General features: G+C 39.0%; 1 protein-coding gene across 12 annotated transcripts in view; it reads right to left on the minus strand.

The window, feature by feature from the left end:
• The window catches only part of GRIA4 (glutamate ionotropic receptor AMPA type subunit 4), a 215589-nt gene that overhangs the window by 71746 nt on the left and 119458 nt on the right, over positions 1-24385 (minus strand). For all 12 annotated transcript variants that reach the window (XR_003989982.2, XR_003989983.1, XM_030475921.1 and 9 more), the window contains exons 4-7: positions 22063-22247; positions 4359-4412; positions 2256-2414; positions 172-339 (exon numbers count right to left, since the gene is read on the minus strand). Coding sequence is in view for 10 of the 12 variants with exons in the window: in XM_030475921.1 (XP_030331781.1) it covers positions 172-339; positions 2256-2414; positions 4359-4412; positions 22063-22247 (566 nt within the window). In the remaining 2 variants the exon portion in view is untranslated. The remainder of the gene's footprint in view (positions 1-171; positions 340-2255; positions 2415-4358; positions 4413-22062; positions 22248-24385) is intronic.

A 24385-nucleotide genomic window follows, 5' to 3' on the forward strand; every position in this document is an offset into this window, starting at 1 on the left:
AACCAAAACAACCAAAATAGCCCCAGCTGTTTCCAAATGGCAAATGAAAAATAAATTTTCCCTCTCCCACTACTACCCTCGTGTATATACTTGTGTAGAGTATCTTCAAAATCATAGTGTACAACTTATATCCAGTATTTAAAAGATCACCAGAATAAAGCCTGCTCTTACCTGTTTTAATGTCCTCTCCATATCAATTCCTTGACCCCATGGGGCTGCAGGGTTAGCAAGACAATCACCAGCATTTCCTCTCCTTGAAATATCAATTTTCTGCCTTCTAAGATTACGGAAAGTTTCAGCCATCACGAGTACTCCATCGTATGTTAATGCAGATGTATACTAAATAGATGGACAAACATACCACTTCAGAATTGGCATGTCTACAAAAATGAGCTGTCTCAGATCTTTATAGTTTGATTCATTATGCATCAGTTTCTGCACCTTCATTTAGAAAAATATTCTCCTCAAAATCAAAAGTAATTTTGCCTAAGGGACAAACACAGGACTGAGAAAAGTACACTTCAGTAGCTCCAGCTTTAAAACTGTATTTCTTAAGGGTAGAGAAATCTGCCTCTAAAGAGTTATTAGAAGAACTGGAGATATGTAAGGTTTGTTTTTTTTTTTTTTTTTTCCAGTTGTCTTATGTGTTAGGGAATAATCCCACCCACCCAACTTCTTACTCAAAAGAAAAGGAAGGAACAGTAATCACTGAGAAAATACAAATGCAAAAAATGCATGGCTAATGAGCAGACATCCAGGCTATTGGAATTGTTAAGAACGATTAAGACTATGTGTTTCCTATTGGAAAAACCTATATTGGCTCTCTGAATGACATAGGGGACTGAATGGTCTATGTTTCTACACTAACTATATTAACTGCTTTAGGTTGAGAACATGCCGAATGAAATGTGTACAGCAAGTCTTCAACAGATGTTAGCCTGGAGCCACATAAACAAAGGGGCATTTTCTCAGTACGGTCCTCTGATGAACATACTGCACCAGGAGTTGTTCACATGCCCAGGGCTGCTATTGATATGCCCTGGAACTTAAAAAAATTAAGTTCATTTATTAAAATCTAATTTCCCTCCCTTCCTTTGTCTTATATACTATAACCTCTCTGGGACACTGTTTATTGTTATAATCTCAAATTTTTGTTATCCATGGTGTATTATGTGCGATTTAGATTAATCGCTGTATGACATGGTCTACTGGGAGGTGTTCCCTGCCCATGGCAGGAGGGTTGGAACTAGATGATTTTAAGGTCCTTTCCAACCCTAACCATTCTATGATTCTATGATTCTCAGAAGGAGGCAGCACAATCCTGTTCATGTGGCAAGGAGTCCTATAGGCTAAATTGTTCCTGTCACCAGTACTTGGGGATATCTGCACTCCATAGCCCACAGCATCCTTGGTTTTGTTTGTTTGTTTGTTTTTTATCTCCAGACATAAATTTCTTGAATATTCACCAAATTATGTAGCTATGCTTTGTATCCATGTTGATTGATACTTTCTCTGGATTTTGCTAACCCACCAACATCCCAGTCAAGGGAGGGCTGACTGCTTATCTTTGCACAGTGCCCAGCACAAAGGATCCCAGTTTCGACTAGGTTTGATACGCATTAGTACATATAATACCAGAACTATTTTGATGAAGTCATATTTACAGCTACACTGTGATGTGCCTGCCAAGAAAATTATAGGTGAGAGATATTTTGTTATCCATCTGTGAGGGATTAAGAGAGAGGAACACTGGGATGTAATGTCACTGTAAGGTTGTGCCTGAGAGTGATTACTACACCAGGTTTTGAGGTGGATAGGATTTCCAGAGGAAACTCCAAATGAAATTTCAGGGTAGTAAATTTACAATTGCAGTTATATCTCATCTACAGAAGAGTTCAGCTGTCCGGAAAGCTCTGCACTCTAAGTGAATTGAGATAATTAGACTAATTGATGTAAAACTGGTTGAAATTAAGTTGTCAGTTAAGCTTTTGACCTTTAATTCCTGTCAGTAAAGGAGTGAAGTCGGAGAATACATGACAAAGGACACAAAAGTACATCACTGAAAAGTGTTGCAGTTTGTGTTTCTGTCATACAATCATAAGGATAGACATAATTATTTGCTAGTATTAGTAAGATCAACTGCCTTCTCTTCTGCCTAAATATTAAGGTATTCATTCATGTATTCAACAATGTTAATCAGGAATTATGACATTTAAGTGATAGAACATCTGGTAGTGCTTCAGATCAGCCAGTACCTTTGGTGGGGTCTCGGATCCTGGGTATTCTCTCTGGTCCAGCTTCTTCCAGCGCTGCATCAGCTTAGTTACCATTGGGGTACTGAAATCTACCAGCTGAAATCCAGTTACATTGGCTCCTCCATGCATAAACCTCTCCAATGAAATATCTTTGAATCCCTAGAAAATCAATTTAAGATTTTGTTTGTCCTTGCACATCACTGTGGGTCCAATCTGCTCTAGGCCAGCAAGGCAGCATAAGAGCGTACAGCAGCAGGTTTCCATTAGACACTAATGTTGAACCTTTGTTGATGATTTCCATTGTGTAATAAAGAATGAAACAAAACCAAGAAATAAATTTCCAGCATTATTGCTAGCGTGGTTTTGACAGCTAAGCAACACATTGCTGGGAATGGCAGACAGTTTTTGAAGAAATGCCTTCAACAAATAACTGAAAAGTGTCTGCAGAATATTAAATCCTTAATCCAATTTCCATTAAAGCCAGCAGATTTGAATGAGCACTGCACTAGTGCTTTAACCAATATATGCGTGGTTTTTGCATGTTTACAAAATGAACAAATACCTAAATTAGTTTATTCCAGGATTCATCGTTTAGACTGAAGGTATCTGAGATAATGAGGTAATGTAATAGACATTACAAGGCATAGACAGTGCATGAGGATCTCACCATTAGTGCAAGGAAAACATAATATCAGAATCACACTTTTGTGAAATTGGATGGTGGTAGCTTTCAGATCTGCTATATATATTGAAAGCCTAGAGTGACTCGCAACACTGAAAGAAATAATAAAGTACACATGATTCCTGATTTACTAGTTTCTCAGGCTAATCTGTTCAGCATACAGGAAGACAAATCCTTTAGTAAAATTTGCCTTTGGAGACAAAACTGAACTTCAAGAAACTGCATAATGCAAACTGCTAAAGAAAGCTAAGAAGCAAGCATGAATCATACTTTCCTAGCTGTTACGTCTAACGCTAACTCAGAGCTATCTTATTTTTATTTAAAATTTCTCTGACTGGCATTTATCAGTGCAATCAGAGGTGTACTGTCACACTTGAAAAAGAAAGATTTGGGGGGTTGGGAGGGAAAGTGGATTATTGACCCAATATCCCAGGGATAAAAATACCCTGTTAAAGACAAAGATTTGATTTATGTCCTAAAGGATACTGACAGTAAATATGAAAGGTGACACATCAGGAAGTTGTATTACCCACATTATTGAACAGCCAGCAGATATCAACATGTATCCCTGCTGAAGCAGATGAGTAGATATGCCTATCTCCACTGTATATCCCACTAGCAGTTCAGGTATCTTGTATGCAGCAACAATTTTATATGGGAAAAGTTACTTGGGGAACTATAAATTTGTGAAAATCTGATTTGTAAGACCTAAGAGAATAGACATGTCTCATTTAAAACGCCTGAGGTCTTAAAAATAATCTGAAGTGATCTTAAGTTAAGGTACAAGTACAGCAGAACACAATAAATATTTCATGTCAACTAAAATTCCTTGAGGGAGGGTAAAAAGAAAACAATTCAAAGCATACATTAGACTCTGTCTTATATCCACTGTGCTTTGCCAGGCAAGTATTTGGGCTTAAAGAATAGGTTATTTTAATAATACTGCACTTACTCTTTTTTTTTCCCTCTCCTGAACGTTATCTGTCCGAATACACAGTTTAGACTTAGAGTGAAAATACTGAACTAGCAATTTGACTGGAAATAGCTGATCTTACAGCAAAATGAATGTTCCTTGGAGAATGTAGAAGAGTTACTTTGAGAATTGTTATGTTAGTAATATTAAAAAGATGAGTCAAAAATCATAGTGTAGTTCTGTAAATTTTAATTCAGCCACAAGATACTGTTGGCAGTCCTTTATGCTACACTGATTTTGATAAAATTTGAGAGTAACATTGTGCCCTTCTTGTCTAAATGGCTGTAACAACAAAACCAAGTTCTTTCACGCACCATAAAGAATGTATTATGCGCAACCACATATTAATGACAAACGGCAAATGTCGTGTGAAAAGCGCTACAACTTCAAAGTAAAGCTGAATGCTTCACTTATGCAGCAGGGGTATAATTCTAGGAAAGTATCTTACCAGGTTGGCAACAATATAATGGTATCCTTTAACATGCTTTCCCACGCTCACAATCTATGGGAGACAAATGAGAAAGAAAAAAGAAAAAAACAATGTCATATTGTTTTCTCTAGAAATGTGTTTTCATAGCCAGATAGATATACATTCTGAAATATGTAACATGTAATATGTTGAGAGTCTTTCTCTGATAAAATAGCTATAACTTTCCAGGTGCTTAATCATGGGAAAAAGACAAAATGAAAGTGAGTAAAGTAATGAACTGGTAATCTGTCTTCTGTATGAGGCAGTAACAGTAGTATAGTATTTTATCAAATAGAGCAATTAAGTATGGGATACAAATTCAGAAGGAGGTCACACATGGTTAAACATTAGCTAGAAAGCCTACCTGCTGATGTCCTTTATGTTTGAAATAAACAGGGAATTTCTGAATCAGACTGGGTTTTCACCTCTTAGGATCAAAGCTGTTTGCCCTTGAGGTGGTCAAGTACTGAGTGTTATTCAGCAATTAGTGATATGCTAAAGACTTTGGGAACAGGCATGAGTGAGAACAGAGCAAGAATGGACAGCAAGGCTGCCCTTGAGTGTTTAACCAAAACATAACATCAAGTGATGCAAAAAGGCAACAACCATGATGTGCAGCAGCTATAGTACTGATATGGCAAGATCAGCGACAGGATTTAGACAAAAACTATGTCAACCTGTGGCTTGTATCAATATTATTGCCATTTCAGTGACGGAATGCATCTTATTTAACATGCTGAGAATCAAAACTGAGAAGAGAATATTATGTCAATAGAAAATGGTGTTAATTTAAGCTGTTTTTTACTAAAGAAACTAACAGTAGTAGCTATAATGCACAGCTTGTGTTTCATGCCAGTAAAGAGTACAAGAGTCCTTTTGACTCTTTACTTTTGGTAGTATATCACTTATTCAGAAAGAGTATGCTTGCAGCCCAAGTACGTATTGTTTTCGTTTTGTTTGTTTGTTTGTTTGTTTTCCTCATGTACTCATCTTCACAAAGCATTTTATCATCCTTCCAAATGAATAAATAAGATACAGCCAGAAGTTTTCCATGCAGTGCAGGTTACTCAGTAAGTAACGGGAAGCTTATAGATCTGCCTCCTTTCCTGCTTTGATATCTTAGCTCTAGGCGCTGTCCTGAAAAATTGGAAACTTCTTGCCTTTACAGATCCCACCTCTTGTTCAAAAGACAGAACAAACATTCACTAAGCCTTGCAGCTCCTTTTCCCGGTGCAATAAAAAGTAATTATCACATTTTGGAGATGAGAGACAAGTTGCTGAATAATAATCTGGACAAAGACATCCAAGGACCCGGGACCTAAATCTGTATTAAGACTTGGAAATGCTTGATTCCCAGCTCTATTGTTCCAGTAAGTCAATTTGTTTCTACAGCAAAGTGGAAGGGAAAATCGAAGGGGTGCGGCACAAGCATCTTGTCGAAACTGTTTTAATTTCATTATTTTAAAGTACCAAAGTAAATAGTCAATCTATCTGTTATCCTTTTGTTCTTCTTGTTTCCCCAATCTCTATTTACAGTTTGTAGCTAAAATGATCATATTTAAAACGCAAAACATAAGTTAAAATGACCCTCAAAGAAACCACCCTCCCCTCCCCCAAGCCATGACCAGACTGCCACCCTTCACTGGACTCAATCAAACAGCCATTAAGATCAGTGATCAAACACCATTGCTACTATTTTACTGGGTGGGGGGCTGGCGAAGAGCAAGAGGGACAAATCACATCTTTCCCTATCAAGACGTGTAAGGAGAGTGCTGTCAAGTTATTTTTTTTGCACTGAATAAAAAGGTTCAAATTCCTACTGGTTCAATGGCTTCAATAGGAATGTGATCCCTGACACCAACAATGCTTTTACTGCATTCCTTCAGTAACACATGACAATGAAAATATGTTTGCCTCCCCATTATAGGGCAGCTGATATAGGTTAAATACTTACATTTTCAAACAACTACAGTATCACAGTTTGAACGTAAGTGGACTAACGTGATTTAAGACGTATGTGACATGATAACTATGTACCAGATGCTCAGCTTGGACAAATCACTGCAGCTCCCTTCTCGCTCCTGGAAGCTGATGTAGCTTTGGCAGTTAACACCCTTAGTGATTTGTTCCCTGGTTTGATTTCATACACAAATTGTGATGATCATTGCAACATATCAGTCAAATAAAACAACTACATGATCAATCTATAACCGGTGAGGTATGTCAGATACACGTCCATAGTTGTCACAGTCAAAATAAGTAAATACTGAAAAAGATTACCCAGATTTACTTCTGTGCTTGTTCCTAGTAAATGCATCTAGATATTACTGCACAATTCCTGTATTTTTCAAAAAATCTGAGTTTTTCAGTGTATTCTCTCAAAACTTGCCTCTTAGGGTGAGTGATAAAGGTATGCATTTATGTATCATCTAATTTTCTTAACTTCCTTTTTAGTCAGTGGAAAGAGCAGGCACTTTGAGGAAATGATTCATCTTATCCTAAAGCACATGTGCAAAATTAATTAGACAGCTTGTGCCCTGAAAGTGCATATTTCTCTGCACTGACTAGAAAAAGAGTTGATGATGATTAGCTCTGATGTAGACACCTACATTTTAGATGCCTAATGTTAACCAAGGCGAATTTCACTGTAAGAATGTTGATCATGAAGACAGAGAAGAGAAATGGTGCTATATGGCTTGTATTTCCAACCAAGACTGGATACAATTTTGATGTTGAATTTGAAAATGCTTATGGTTATTAACCACACATAGTTTGCAAACCAGAAATTGCTTATAATTTAGGAAAAAAGTGCCTGTTTAGTGAAACATGCAGTAAGCACCTCATACTTTTGAATATCCAATACAAATACAGTCACCTTTCTCTCTCAAATGATCAAAGCTGCAGATTATGATCTATAAAAGAGGATATGAATTCTTGCTACCTGAAGAACCACCCTTCTCTATACTGTACTTCTGCACTAGAGATAAATTGAGGCAATGGACATAAATCCTTCACAACAAGAGAAGTTTCTGGCAGCTACTCAGTCTGGAATGAGAAATCTCACATCTTTCTTCCTTATTCTTTAACAGGTTAGCATATACTAGAGCTTTAACAGAGATGAGACCTCAAATAGTCCATACACATAACAGTAAATATTGCCCAGAATCACAAACTAAACAGATGAGTGCTGTGGAGTGAAGGAAGAATATTTTTCTTCTGTGGCAGAATGAAGACGGGGGGTAAAAGATTCAGCAGATCTATTCTGCAAGGGAAAAACAGGACTGAGATTTTGACAGGTGAGATCGTGTTCCAGAAAGCCTAGCCTTTGCTATAGAAGTTCATTAAGACTGGGGGCACCTTAAAAACACCTTGTACCATCCCTACGTTCAGACCAAAGGGCCAAGCTCAGTCACAGTCCTGAGAGAGGGCAGAGTTGCACTGCCTAACATCTACATTAGCAAGTAGCATAGTTGGTAGGATAGGATCTGTACAGCAAAAGCACTGGTGCTAAGGAGCTCACATCCATCACATGAGTGTTTCACGGTTTTACTTCGGGTTGTCTTTAACCTCGTCACTGGAATGAACTCACACTACACTTCAGAGGTGCTTCTATGCACATCTTCTGTTTGGCATCATCCAAAAGAAAGTCAATTCATGTATTTTGAGTCCGCTCTTGATGTAAAATGCAGCAATCAGGGGATTCACTTCAAAAGAGCCTGTTCCTGAAACCCACTAAGATGCTTTGCGTGCCTGTGGGCCCAATCTCTTAGACAGGCCCTGAGCATCTGTGGGGCAGGTAGCAGATCCATGTATAGCACAAAGTTGAGCAGTGACGACAGTCTTCATTTCAAAAGGAAGGCTGTGAAGAGAGGGCAACACTGCCACAGGCACCCGTGGTGGTTCTGCCCAGGGAGCAGGAAGTCTGACTTGGCTTTCACTCTGGCAGCTTGCAAAACCTGAGACAGGGCTAGGCATCAAAGATGGGCTTTGCCAGTCACATAAGCAGCGATAAACCATGAAACTGCTGATATAGCAGGTCAGGGAGGACTCTCTGTATGTGTAACTGTCCTTTTCACTGCTTCAGGATGCTTTAATTCAAAGCTGTCCTAGTGCTGGCAACATGAGTGAGTGGGATGAGATCCATTCCTCCCCGCTCATGTAACACTTCTTCACTTACACCTTCTAAACATTTATTTTTGCACTGTACTCCCACTCTGACTTCTCCTTAAACACCACACAGAGATACTGCACCCAGCTTTTGTTGCTGTGAGAGTTTAAGGTGACCTCAGCTTGCTCAGGGAGATTTTGGGAAGAAAGTGTTAGGAAGGATGAACTGAGTTGTGACTTCACTGGGGAGGCTGAGAGCAGGGGAAAGCAGTATGCTGCACTGGCTTTTGTATATTGATTTGCATGTTTTGATTCAATGACCAAGTTGGTTAGCGCCTAGAATTGGAGCCCTTTTATACTCTTATTTGTAAAACTAAGAAATTATTAAGTAATCAACACTGTTTTGAAGAAGAATGAATAAGAAAATACAATCTGCTTCTCAAATTACCATTAACAGAAAAGACAAGAGCCATTCCATGTATTATCCCGTAGTCACACTGTTAGTGTATCCTTCATTTCAGTGAATGCAACAGGAGAGAACCAAAGGAATTGAAGTGTAAAGGCCATGAGGCTATCACAGTCATTTCAGAATCTAATGCAACTCTTTTTTTTTTCTTTTTATTTCCCCAAATATCATTGTGTATGTGATTGTCTGCAGAAAGGTGAACTTTGAAAAAGAAAAATCCCCAACAAAACAGCCTTAGGCTCTACTCGCTTTACCAAATGCATTTATTTATAAGAAACTAAAAAGAACAGTTCATTTTGAGAATTTTTAGTTGCTGATCTACAATACTGCTATTAAGAAAATGCCTTATTCTCATTTTGGTAATTCCAGTGGTAATCAAATATAACTAGAATTATACTACTGACTTTAAAGTGTGGTAAAAGCAGGGCCAGTGAGATCTGAATCTAGCTTAGGCTTTAGACACAACTCTGAACTTTCTGACTTTATCATACAATACTGTTCTTTCCAGTCAGCTGAACAATGGCCTGGCCTAGGAAATTCAGAAACTATTCCACTATAGAAAAGAAGAGCTACCACTGTCTGCTTTGATTGTTTTTTTTTTCCTGGGAGTGACAAGTTCACTGACTTTGATAAATGTATTTCCAGGCTTACATCAGCATCTGAACAGATATTCAGGCCCCAAGTCATCCTCTGTTCTTTACTACTATGAAATGGATATTGCATATAATCCATTTTAAAAGAATGCTTAACTTCTGTGGCATAAAATGTCCCTTGTTATGATTTCTAGAAGATGGAGGTCAGTACAGCTGGAGTGAAAAGGACTTATTCTCAGTTAAATCTCTTCAAAGGCTGATAGCTGTGCATTACCAATGGGACTTTAACAAAGGTTTCCCTCTTTTCTATTGTGTCACAATCCACTGCCTTAAGAAAAAGAACACCTGCAATAAAATGAAGTCTGTCTAACACAATATAAAAAGTGTGGAGACTTCTTAAAGATGGAAGATTGAGACCTGACCTGAAATATTGCAGTAGAAATGGTGATGATATAAACCACAACTGAAATGAGATTTTATACAATATCTGAAGCAAGGATAAATCTTTTACAAAGCCATAAAAAAGCAATTGAGAAACAAGCTTAATTTTAACAGCTAGTGCTCACAAAAGGGCACTATTGTCAGGGAAAGGGTGGACTGTTAGCAGCCTACAGCCACCAGAGAGGATGTTAAAGAAGGCAATACAGAAAGCAGAAGTGGCTCTATACAGATCAGTGTTTCTTCCTCTGCTGTGAAGGCAGGCGCTGAGCCAGCACAGCGGTGCGCACACTGAGCAGAGGGGAAGGAGGCTTCCCACACAGCCCCAGTGCCCACAACCAGCTGGCAGGGAATTGCCCTGCACAGCATGGGCAGCTGCTGGGTAAGAAAACCTAGGGAGGTGGCTCAAAGGCCATTAACCAGTGCTCTGAGCATGGCTGGTTACTTTCTTCTGCTGCTCAGAAGCCTACTCCTGCAAAAGGCTCACTCAGAGCTAAACTGGATGTGCAGACTTGTAGGGACGAAAGACAGGAGGAAAGAGAGGAAGGATGTAAGAAGGTCGCTTTACAAATCCTTCGAACCATCTGTATTCATCCTTTGTCTTCTATGGCCTACTTGTTCTTTCAGTAACTGAAATAACCTATTTCTTGGTTCCAAACCTCATCAGTTGTGTGGTGCAGTGACAAAATGTTTTCATTACTGTGTAGTGCGGGACTATTATTGTGTGCAAAATCCCAGCTGCTTCACAGAAAATGAGCCTATGCAGAGAGCCCCTCCTGGCTCTGTGGGGTGAGGAAAATGCTGGTGGCACTGCCGGCAGCTGACTCCCTCAAGGAGAAGAGCTATCAGCTTGCATTGACATTACAGTGTCACTTAGAAGTAATTCCATAGACCTTTAGGGAAAAAAAGCATGGAGAGAAAGGAATGATGAAGAAAAGGCACTTTATGCATCTCCCACCCATCCTGGGCCTAAGAAGAGACACACAGAGAGCTGCTACTATGTCCCTGAAGTAGTGTTAGTCCAACAATGCTGCTACAGGCCTAAATTACTGTGTGCCATGCACATATCACTTTCTTTGGCTAATCATTTGCTCCCGCAGTTCTGTGTGAGCAGAAGTAAACCTGCATTTTGTTCATGAAAATAAAAAAGATGTAGAGGAGAACTGGAGACAGTCCATGCCATTTCTGATTCAAGGGATAAAGAAATCCTCATTACGCAACTTAACTACATGTAAAAGCAATGCAATCTCTTGATGAGTATTTACCTGTGTTGTGCTAGTGATCCTTTGTGCCAATGCACTTCTGTGCTCATGAAAAAAGGGAAAGCAGAAGAAATTGTGGAGGAATGTTAAGCTAATACTCTGTTTAATTCATGTGTCCAATTAATTTATGCTTTTCTGTATTATGATGTAACTTATTAAAGTATTATGTTTTAATTTATTATTACTATCTTAAATTAATTATGCCAGTGATCTAAATATTATTTGCAACAATGTCAGTTTGTAGCTTCAGTTAGCAGACACGCTGGAAACTAAGGTTAGAAAAAAATGTTTTCAAAACCAGCAAAATTTACAACTTGATCGATTTAGAGAAATTCAGCAAACGTGCTTTTTCAGGTTTAGCACTTCAGTGGCAAAATACTAAGAGCAGACCAAGAAGGAGTGGAATATGTCAGCTGTACTTTTCTCCACTCACACATTTATTCACTTTCATTTTGATGGTAATAATAATAATCAATCTTTTTGTGACAGCCTGCTCCATTTTACCCATCAAAGACATTTGGTTTTCAATGCTAACACACACATGGCACTTTTCAGCTACATATCTCAAGGTTGGGGAAGCTGAGGATCAGTGATGTCAAACGATACATTGAAAAACTGAGTTAGACAACTACGAACAGCATCCAAGACACTGTGCAGCTACTTGCCTATCATGCTTGTTAGTAAGTATTGTCAGTTATTATTAACTAGAGTTTATTGGCTCGTAATTTTTACTAATGATAGTTTGCTATGTGACAACTTCACATCAGGTTTGATTTTTAATATTACAAAGCACAATGTACGTTCTTTATTATGTATCAGTTCAGCTGTGTACATTGAAGCATTAAATGTGTGCCAGATGCTGCACAGCAGTTTTCCCCTCTATGTTTAAAGGCAAATACATCCCTCAGTGAACACCGAAGCTTGATCCTGCTGATACAGAACACTGATGGAGCTGAGAAAAGTTCCTGTCTACTGGGAAACATCCCATTTAATTCTTATGGGTAAGGGAGGGCAGGGAGCAGGAAAAAAGTCTGGAATCAGCCTGTCTGCTAGACCAGGAGCCAGATTGATGATCTCTGACAGCAAAACTGATTCACTACGCAAAATTCAGAAGACAATGCTGCTCACAGTGGATACCTTGCAAGACTTCTAATACACAGAATGCTGAGGTTTTAACTTTGTCAGATGGAGATGGGTGGGAGAGGATGGAGCTGATACAGATGGAAGAAGAAAGGGAATACATTCCCATTCTTGCAGGAAGGAGAAACATTTTTTTGCTAAATAGTCCTGTGCATGTGTTTATGTACATATTTGTGTGCATAAATATAGAAATAAACACTGTAGATGTTACTGCATATGAAAAAAGCCTGAGAAAACAGAAATTAGGAGCAGCAATATTCTCTTTCACAAAGAAGTAAACATAAAAATCCTAGGCAAATGCAATTACATTTAGTTTGTGTTTTTCAGTCAGCTTCGCCAAGCTTTCCATGAAGGTCATTATGGAGACATGGTTAAATTAAATTCCTATTAAAAATTTGCCCAAGAGGACTATGAGGAATTAGGAAGAAGTAGCAGAGTATTTAGTAGCAGAGAATGAGGAACCAAAATACTGGAGAAGCATGCTGTCCAGCTTATTGAAGGTTTTTTTTGTGTGGTCACTTCAAGTAGCACAGAGGTTGATCCGATCACTGTGGTACTCCTTCTAGCTGTTTCTGATGCAAACACATTATGGGTTTGCAAGATTCAATACAAGATGATACACAGTTCACCCACTCATACGGTATTTTTATCTCAAGAGCTGCCTATAGGTGTGCAAATGGAGCAATGAGAAACAAATGAGCTCATTTGTGTAGATCTGTGCCTTATTTTGTGGCCCGATGCTCAGCATGACTCCACAAACACACCAGGACAGGCTGGGCACACACTGTAAAGGAATAGGCTTTGCAGGAAAGCTCCTGGGGGTTCTGGTAGACAAGTTCACCATGAGCCAGTCATGTACTCTCATGGCAAAGAAAGCCAACAGCCTCTTGGGCTGTATTGCCAGCAGGTCAAGGGAGGTGATCTTTCTCCTCTGCTCAGCTCTGGTGAGGCACCATCTGGAATGTTGGATCCAGTGTTGGGCTGCCCAGTACAAGAGAGAGATGGGCATACCGGAGTGGGTCCAGAGCAGGGCCATGAAGGTGACTGGGCTTGAAGCATCTGTCATATGAAGGAAGCTGAGAGAGCTGGGACTGTTCAGCCCAGAGAGAGAAGGCTCAGACAGATCTTAGTAGTATGTATAAATACCCGATGGGATGGTGATAGGGAAGAGGTTATCAGACTCTTCCTGGAGGTGCACAAGAATAGGACAAAAGGCAAAGGACACAGGTTGCAAGACAAGAAATTCCAGCTAGATATAAGGATTATTTTTTTTTTTTTTTTTTTTACCATGAGGTAGACAAATACTGACATTGGGCATAAAAGAGTGGTGGGATTTCCATCCTTGGAAGTTTTCAAAGTTTGACTGGATGAGTAACCTAATCTAAGCTTGCCTCTGTGAGCAGGGGGAGTATCCAGATGGCCTTCAGAGGTCACCCCAATTATTCTGTTACTTTGTTTACAGAATAGAGTTGTTCATGTCAGTACTTTACAGTCTGAATTTCAAAACTGGGTCCAAAATCTGTCTAAAAACAGATCTCAGAGCTCCAAGACTCCAGTATTTTTTTCTGGTGCTTTATTTGCTTGGCAGTGTTTAACACGTGCTGAAAATGAGAATTCTGGCAGAAAAAGAAACAGGGGACTGTAACTGTTAACTTCCAACTTCAGCATTTCATGTTTTTGAAAGCTTCTTTCTATAATTTTAAATGTCCTTTTGATATAGATTAACACAGAAAGAAATAAAAAAACAACAATGAAGGGCCTAAAGAAAAGTCTTTAGTTAACAACACTATCCATCATGATCTAAATGGTTCTTATACTTCACTTTTCAGCTTAATTGTAAAATCTATTTGGAGCATTGACTTCATTGTATTATTTGAGCACATTTCTGAGCACTGAACAAACTTAAGTAATAGCTGTGAGATCAGCTATGGCTGAGCAAATGACAGTCTGCTTCTACAGTAATAAGTGTTATTAGCGCCTGAAGGAGTAAAAAGAACAAATACAGTGGTTGAACAAATAACATATGTTTTCACTGAAATCTTCAAAATTATCTTCTGTGATATTCTTCAAATCTGACCACAATTCCACTGATTTAGAACACCTCACTCTTGCTTGCAAGTTAGCAAACTAAGAAACAACAAAAGAAATCTATGACATGTATTTACTGAAGGCAAATTATTCCAACTAATTAAATGCAAGTAAAACAGATGAGGGTGATTATGATATTTCCTTAAATGTCTGTGTTTTGCTATATGTTTTTTGTCCTCTTTCCTAAGGAAATCGTATGTGTGTTACTGAGCTGTCTATAAAATAGTTTTTAACCCATTTTGCAACTTCAGCTGTATTTGAAAGGAAGACAATGCCTCTAAGACATCGTCTAAGACACCTAGGACATCTAAGACATCAAGTCTGTACAGTCCTTATTAATACTGGCTGCTGGGTGGAGAACAGAGATCCGTATGTTTTTGCCACCAAAAGGATAAGAAACACCCAGGCACTACACCTCCTATCTGATGCATGGGTACTGTTGACTTGCACATCTTTCTTGATTAGTCATAGTAACTTCTATTTCTTGATTGCTCAGTACATTTTTGGGAAAGAGATTTTTATGGTGCTTTTGGTAGTAGTGGTGGTCTAAGAGAAGAACAAAGCCTGTGAATGCCAAGGGTGTATCAGTCCTGACTACTTCCTGTTTTAAGAAGCTTATGGATTGCTTTAGATTGTACTCATACAAATTAAGCAATGAATAAATTCTAATGAGAAGACATAATATGAGAAAAAAAAATTGTTAACTTGGAAGCCTGACTTGGGGTTTCATAAGTTCAGCTTAAACAGGCATCTGTAATTAACTTTGTTTGGGCTTTCTCAATAATAAATAAAACCACATTTCACTTTTAGGCATATTTATTTTGAAACGTGTGTTCTGTATTTCAAATAGATATGCAGTAAATGCATAATAAGATTAAAATAATGATTTTCTAATTTTGGTAGATATACCCTTTCTCTTTAGGCTGACTTGACTTTTTATTTTTGGTGAATAAGCCAGAACTCCAAATAGATACACTATTCTAGAATGCAGGAAGGAAAAATAAACTAAAAGAAAGAGTAAGAAAAGAGGGAAACTAGTAAAAAGCGACAGAAACACATGGGCCTGATTCTTGCTGCATCATATGTAGTAAATGACTTTGGCCTGGACTATTCAGGTGCTGTACTGCTTGCTGCCACTATTAGTGGACTAGCCAGTAAGAAAAGGAAATCACAACACTACAATGTGTTTCAAGTATTCATTTCATCTTAAGCAGAAAGATCTTTGCATTGAATTCAGAGGAGCACAGCACTTTAGAAACACAACTCGGAAAGAAGAGACACACAAGCAGAGAATTTTCTGTCTCTCTCACCAACTTTCATTCTTTGATTCAAACAGAATATTTTTGTGCTGTTAAAAGACCACCTGCTGAAACTGCCGTGAAAAAAGGGATGTTGATAAACAAGGACATAATGGTCCTTGACAGAAGAGTATGCATCACTAGAAATGCATTCTGCTATATAAGCAATATCTGTTACATAAAACTGTGGACATGTCATTTTATCTTTTTCTGTCTTTGCTTTAGCTCCTTTTTTTCTATCATCTTGCCCCAGTAAGCTGGAAAGACAATGGTAAAACCATTTCATGCACATAGGAAAATGGGGCTTTGTCTCTGTTTCTGGTCACTTATGCAATACAAATAAAGGACTATCATTGTTGGTTTTGGTCATTATCTATCTATCTATCTATCTATTTATTTCATGTGGCGTATTTTTATTATGGCTGTGTATGAACAGATGAAACAAAGAGCCAGGTAAGTAAACTGGGGAGATAATTAATCAGATTCATTGAGATCGCTTACATGGTTCTAAAAAACATTCTGTTAAGCATAAAGAGTCCTCCATAACTGAGTAGATGTGCTTTCTTCAAAATGGAAACACATCTTCTGGAAGTTCTGGAGAAAGCTGACATGAAGTAGACCTTCATAAAATCATAGAATCATATAATGGTTTGAGGTGGAGGGGACCATAAAGCTCATCTAGTTCCAACCTCCGTGCCATGGGCAGTGACACCTTCCATCTTCATTCTACTGCTTTTGCAGTAAACTGTGTTTTGCAGCACAGTTATTTCTGGGTGTGAGCAGCAGTGGTCATTTCAAGCATTGCATCCCCTTGTGTCAAGGACTGCGGAGCTGCCTAAAGCGCCAGCACTGCCAAGGCTACCTTGAGAGGCCATGACTAGGGAGCAGTTCATGCTCACAGCCACACTTTCATCCATATACCAGGTCTACACTGGTGAACTAAAACGGGTCAGGACCTGCTTGCTGTCTCCAAACGCAAATCATGTGAACCACTTAAAGTGGCCAAATAAACAAAACACTTTATAGCAAAAGTCTTGATGTTTGTGGTCTGTCCTTCAGAGCCTGGGATTGCGGGATGTTAAGGTCTACATGATGAGTACAGAGGAGCTTCACTTATAGGTTAACAAAAAGGTTTTCCTTAAGATATTAAGGAGGCAGGGTGTTCTTTCACCATCCTGAGAATGAAGTGTGAAAAAGAGCTAAAATTATCTTGGCATGTTTAAGTTACATCAGATTCTCAAGAGTAGGTGGAGATCTACTGACTCAGATAGGCTGAAGACACTGTCTGTCTTATCGATGAATTGAAGCAACAACTCTGTGACCCTGCAGAAATCAATGTCTTGCTCCAGTGTTGTGCTTAAACGGGGCTTGTTGCTGAGCCATGCCAACTCTGTACTAATACAAAATCCAAGCAAAAGGTATCACCCCCAAATATCTCCAGTTGCTACTGAAGACTGTATCATCTTGTGTGGGTGAGCATGACCAAAGAAGAGGACTATAGGTTTATTAAGAAAACCATCACAGCCTTGTAAGTCTTGGCACAGCCTTGAGAGTTAAGATCTGAAACCTTTTCTGAGGCTAAGACAGGAGGGGGCAATCCAAGCAAATCAGATATAAACACTTGGGCTGAATACATCTTTTGAATTTAATGCTGGCCCTACTCTTACTTTCTAGAACAGAAATCTGAAAATGAAACTCCATCTCTCTATACTTCACCCTTAAAAGGAGTACAGGTTTGGCCCTTGCCCAAAATATCAACCTCATCATGGCAACATAAAAAGCTGAAAGGAAGATTATGTGATGAAAAATGCACATGCTGGGTTGTGCAAAGAGGGAGTCTGGATTTCAGGTAAGTCATTGGGTTCCAGGAGAAAAATTTTATCTGAAGACAAGCCTCAGGTATGGAGTGTGAAGGCAGCTTCTACACACACCAAAGCACATAGAGAGGAGAAAATAAATGAGAAAAATTAATGAACTTAAGAAAAATACAGGAGACAAAAAGAAATAGAAAATAGTGAGAGTTGCACAAGAAGTGAGAAAACAGCAAGCTGCGGATTTTCTCAGCTGGGAGAGGACAGCGAGCAGAAGACACGAGGTCAGATAAGTGGTGGGGGTAGGAGAGCAGCGCATGAGCTCACTTTTTGAACACAGCCCGTGAAAAAGTCTCCAATCTTCACTGCTTGAGGTCCACAGTCATGAGAAGTGTGAATGTGCATATATATGGGCAGTCACTTGAGAAGAAACCCACAAGCCCACAAGCCAGCTTTTCTCCCTTCATTAGCATAGATTTAAGGGCAAAGCAGTTTGAGTTACGATCTCATTACTGAGATTTAATTACTTTTCCTAAATGTTCTGCAGAACATTTACTTGTACATTGCAAAGTATTACAGTATAGTCAGAACTTAGGCTCTCAATTACAGAAGAACTAGGCAGGAAAGAAGTTAATTAGAGCCACTGAAGCTTAATCAATTCCTCTGTGTATGCAGGGAAGAGCATGCCAACTTTTAGCCCATTTGTGAAGCCACCTTACCTGTCTGCTACAGGTTATTAAAGATTTCATGCAAAGGAGAAAAGTCAATGGCTGATATTTTAAAATGGCTGTTATTTTGCATTTTTTACATTGGGCTAGACTCTTTTTTCTTCAATCCCATTTTTGGCAGACTAAATGTTTTTGTGTCTGAGACTGTTTCTGACTGCACATTCTTAAGAAGCACTTTAAATCTGAAAGAAAAGTGCTTTCATTTTGGTGGCCCAAATCAGCACCCCAGCCCTACTTGGATGTCAGCCTGTCTAGGACGAGCAGGACCTTCACAATGGAGAGTAAAGCTGCAGTTATTCTGCATACTTTGTAGCCTGGCTATAATGCCATTCCTGCTTGTACAGCGACCCTTCTTTGGAAGGATGGAGAGGATCCCCAGGCATGTTGGGGAAGAAGAGAATTCACATGATCTGGGAAAATTACAAAAATATTCTGAAATATATGAATTACAATTTAATTAGGTAAAGAGTAAATAAAAATATATGGGCAGTCACTATTGAAAAAAAGAAAAAACCCACAAACCAGTTCCTCTCACTTCATTAGCACAGATTTAAGGGCAAGGCTTTACACTTAGGTGTGAATAAACACCAGCACAAGTACAGAAAAGGTCACTTCTGCCCCAAATTAGACAGTAGCCAGATGAATCACTTCCAAAAAGTGCTTGTATGACTAACAAAGATACAGGTATGTTGAAAAGTTAGAACTAGATGATCTTTAAGGTCCCTTCCAACTCAAACCGATCTATGAAGTTAGGTGTTCACTCCTACCCTCCACTCTCCCGCCGCAGTTAATGGAAAGAGGTCTCAATTTACTTTTGTGCTTGCCCTGTAAATGTGTTCACCAAACTCACCCCATCTGATTCAGACTGCTGAGGCCAGGCGCTTCCTTTTTATGACTTAACAAGCCTGCATTCAGTACCTATTTTAGACACGCAAAATCCAGACCTGTATGAACTGACTATGCAGGTGCCAATCTGGAAGGAGAACGAGTAAGAGCTCCTGGTAGCAAATAAAACGTACACATGAGATCATAGAAACGTAAATGTGTACTGTGTGACTTCATTTTGCTTTGAAACTGAGTGGACTCTCAGTAGATACACCTACACAGGATGGTAGGTGTATCTCAAGGCGTATGGTAATATAGCATACTTTATCTAAGTCACATTTGTATGGCATGTAAAAGAAATCAGGTACATACACATGGGCAAACACATAGAGCTGAGAGAGAAATTACTTTTCTCAATGTATTTTAAAAGGCCCTGAAATGCATGTTGTGTTTTACTACCACACAGGCTGAACTGCGGGAGGATCTCATTATAAGCTGTAGAAAGCATCTGCCAAAACATAATGGCATTCAGAATAAAAAAAAAAATGGCCAAAAGAATATCTATAGCAATATGGCATCATCTATTCCTCTCTTGGCAGCAGCCATAGAAAAAGTCCTTGTTAAATCAGCCATGCCATTAATTCTCAGTTTCCCTCTTTATCTTCTGCCAGTAAAAGCAAAATTGACGTATACATTTCTATAAATATTATTTTTGCATTTCTGTATCACAAAAAACATTGCTTATTTCCGTGACTTTGGTAGCAGACCCATCATGACCATTTTTGCAAAAAATCTTCAAAATAAATGCACTAGCAAAGAAAAGCAGAGTGGCGGTGGAGGATCGACCACCAGTAGATGGCATTCATTCCCTGCAATTCCTGCAGCAGCAGCAGCAGGTACCGAATGGTGCACCTGCACCACCACATCAGCATAATACATGGGATCATGCAAGAAGCAGACAGTTAACCCAAGTTATTTTCCCATCATTTGACAAAATGCTCCTTTCAAAGCATTTCTTTATTTTTTCCATCATTTAAGAAAGAGCTTGTACATAAGCACTACACAGATTTGCCACATCGCAGCAGCAGGATTTTATATTCACTTTATATACTCATGTAAGCACTATCCAGCACAAGCCAGTCTGTCTGGCCCAGTATTTTCTTTATCTAATAGCAGCTTTCCATAAATAACTGACGGAAGAACCTTACCTTTATTCTCAGTTCAACAGCACCTTTATTCTACTGTTCTTCATGCTCGTAAATAGTCCGCTAAGGTAATAAAACTATCAGTTTAAATATGTGCAGTAATAATTTTAAAGCATTTTATGACTAGAAATATATGGCCTATGGTATTTCATAGAATCATAGAGTGTCTTGAGGACCTCATCCATTTCCTTCACCCCCTGCAATGGGCAGAGACACCTTCCATTGGACTAGGTTACTCTAAGCCCCATACAACCTGGCTTTGAACACTTCCAGGGATGGGGCAGCCACAACTTCTCTGGAAAACCTGTTCCAGTGTTTTATCACCCTCACATTCTTCCTAACATCTAATCTAAATCTACCTTCTTGCAGTTTAAAGCCATTCCCCCTTGCCCTATCACTACATACCCTTCTAAAAAGTCCCCCTCTAGATTTCTTGTAAGTCCCCTTCCAATACCCTGGAGCCTTCTCTTCTCTAGGCTGAACGAGCCCAACTCTCTCAGCCTTTCTTCACAGGAGAGGTGCTCCAGCCCTCTGAGCATCTTCGTGGCCTCCTTCCGACTCACTCAAGCAGGTCCACATCCTTCTTATTATGTTGTTGCCCCCAGAGCTGGACGCAGTACACTAGATGGGGTCACACAAGAATGGAGTAGAAGGAGAGAATCACCTCCCTCGACCTGCTGGTCACACTCCTTCGATGCAGCCCAGCATACAGTTGTCTTTCTGGGCTGCAAGTGTACACTGTTGGCTCATGTTGAGCTTCTTGCCAACCACCCACACCTCATCTTTCTCATCAGGGCTGCTCTCAACCCATTCTCCACCAGCCTGTATTCATGCCTGGGATTGCCCCAACCCAGGTACAGGACTTTGCACTTGGCCTTGTTGAAATTAGTAAGTTTCACACTGGCCCACCTCTCTAGCATGTCAAAATTCCCCTGAATGGCATCCCTTCCCAACAGCATGTCAACTGCACCACACAGCTTGGTGCCATTGGCAAACTTGCTGAGGGTGCACTCATGGTGCACTGTCCGTGTTGTTAACAAAGATGTTCAGCAGCTCACCATATGTTCTATTTGGTGAATAGAAAGTAATACTGAATCCTGGTTTTAGGACACATAAGATTTCTCTTGGAAATCTAGGAGTAGCTATTTTTCTGCTGACTCCTGTGGCACTTGCACAGTCCATACCTCCATGGCGGTAAAGTTTTGTTCGATGGAAAAAACCATCCAGGTTTTTTGTGAATAGAAACTAATACTATTCACAAATAGAAAGTAATACTATTCACAAAAAAACTGGATTTTTTTTCCATCAAACAAAACTTTACCGCCATGAAGGTATGGACTGAGGGCATCTTGGCAGTTCAGCAACACAATGCTGTTCCGCCAGTCCTAAGACCCTGATGCAGCATGTATCAGGCGTGGAGGTGCTGCAATGTGGGGCCAAACATGCAGCTGCCCTGACTGCTGGCACCCTTCACCTGCAGACCTGATGAGTCTGAAAGGGAGGGGGATTCACTGCAGTGATGTGCTACCTGTTAAGAATTATATAGGAAAAGAAAACAGGAGCAGGCAAGTGGATGTACAAATACAAGCCCTTGAAGAAAAACAAAAAGAAAGAGCAAGCAATCTCATTTCCATTGAAAAAATAAACAAAACAAAATGCACAATGGTATCTCATCTGGAGTTTCAGTAATGTGCTTACAGTGACATTTAAAGCAGGTATTACCTGTTCTAAGAGATTCTGAAGCCTCTCTATTTCACAGTCTATTACAAATTTCTTTTCTTGCCTTCGGTCCAGATCTTCTAAAAGCCTCCTGTAGCTGGCATCATTAAAGTTCTCCACACAGATGGCACTGACTTGCCAGCTATTTTGTCCTGCTTTTTCCATAATAGCTTGAAGTATTGAATAACCTAAAAGAAAAGGATACAATACACTAGTAACATAACCAATGCATTCTTTTGAATAGGAACTGTCTTAATCAATATTATGTCTCTTAATATTTGTTCCTGCAGGGAAGGGAATAAGAGACTGCCTGTGTCCCTACCTATGCTGCTAGCTGTGATCAGTGCACAGTATGCAGTTAACAACAATTACCAGTGCTGTGATCAGATTGCTTGGAATGATTCTCAGCATTATGGATAATCTTCATATGACTTACAAACACAGACTCTTCCAGTCAAGCATTCAGCTTCTCAGACTGGTTTTGTACAGGTTTCTGTATCTGGGCAGTTCAACACAGCAAAGAAAAAATATGAGCCTACTCATACATCATAAGTATTTGCATACATCATAAGTATTTGCATACTACAAAAGCACCATGTTAGATATTCAAATGCTTTGCCTTTGTTGTTGTTGTTGTTTTTTTAACAACATTTAATCCAAGGAGTTTTTGGTGCTTCTTAAAAAGAATTCATTTTTCATTTATTTATACAAATCATGCAATTCAGACAAGGTCCCCCTATCTAGAGTCACAACACAAAATATTGTGGCTTTTTACTCATTATCTGGCTGAATTTTCCCCAGTAGCTTTAAACGAAAAAATTCACCTCTTGAAAACTATCTTTAGTTATGAGACTACACATAACTTCAACAAGAGGGTCCCATGCCCGAGCGCAGTGACCTCCAGCTGTCATTTTAATGCACCTGAAGATGCCACTGTGTGACAGATTCCCTGTAAAAAGCACTATCAGGCATTCCCAGAGATTGAAAGAGGAATCTTTCTAAGTTACATTTCATGAAGAGTACTTTTGAGTGTGCTGTTGCTAACTAATTATCAGAAGACCTACAAAACCCCATTTTGCCTCCAGTAGAATAAAAGTAGACAATAGCTTTATCAGAATATGAAGATTTTGGGACACATGAGATTTCTCTTGGAAATCTAGGAGTAGCTATTTTTCTGCGGACTCCTGTGGCATTTGCAGTCCCTGAAATATTAACTTAAAATCCGTACCTCCTTATCATTATGACATGATGCACCCGCACTCCAAAACGAACATCTATTATTTTTTCTTCAATTCAGATGACATATTTAACATAAAAATAAAAACAATTATAGTGAATATGTAAAATGCATATTTTATCTTATAAATGAGATGTATTTTACGAAACAGTAGTTTAACTTAGGAAATGAATTAAAATGCTTGATGTATTGAGTATTAAAACATTTCTGTACTCAGCATATATTTTTAACCCAATGACTGTTATTTTTTTCAAAGAACCATACAGATTTCCTGTTAATTGCTGCATAATTATTCTGCTTTTCCTGTTGCTATATTCAATCTCCTTTTTGACTGTAATTATCTCTGCAAATCATGACAAGATTCTTTCCCAAACACCGTATTTCTTGCTTCATTTCCTATTCATTTCCATATATAGATATACATTAAAACTACTCCAGTGTTACAGGGGTTCCTGCTTCATTACACTGTAACTTTGACTTGATCTTTGCTACAAAGGCAGTCAACATTTACTTAATTCAGCTTCCTGACACAAATTAACATCTTCTTTGATTCAGAATGAATGGTGTTTGAAACCACAATTGACATCCCTTCATTCCTTTTGTATTTCGCTTGGACAACTTACTAAGATGTGTTTTGATCAAACTGGCAATTTATCCTAGCATAAAGCATGACAAATATCAGACAACTAAATAGAAAAGCTTTTCTTCTACCTTGGATCAAGGTTTGACTTGCCACATTTCATTAGCAACTGCCTTCATTTAGGCATCTGAAGCTTCTGTAGGATCTTGTCAGTAGCTGGCACTTGAACGTGGGTTTTCATGTTAGCATGTCTTTCACATATAGCATAATACAGTTAAATGGTAGTAACTGGATATGGTGCAACATCTCCATCAGAAGAGTTCAGAATCCCTGTGCAAGCAATCAGTGGCATAGTCATCTACTCAGTATGCAAGAACAATTTTTAATATAAGAGACCGACAAGGGTGGAGTTTACACAGAATGAATAAAGGCATTCATAGGCTCAGTTGGCATAAAAATTAGACATGCTGAGGAGAATGCTTATTTGTCCAAAATAATTGGCTACAGCT

The sequence above is a fragment of the Strigops habroptila genome, chromosome 2, assembly GCF_004027225.2.
Source record: "Strigops habroptila isolate Jane chromosome 2, bStrHab1.2.pri, whole genome shotgun sequence".
Classification (NCBI taxonomy): Eukaryota; Metazoa; Chordata; class Aves; order Psittaciformes; family Psittacidae; genus Strigops; species Strigops habroptila.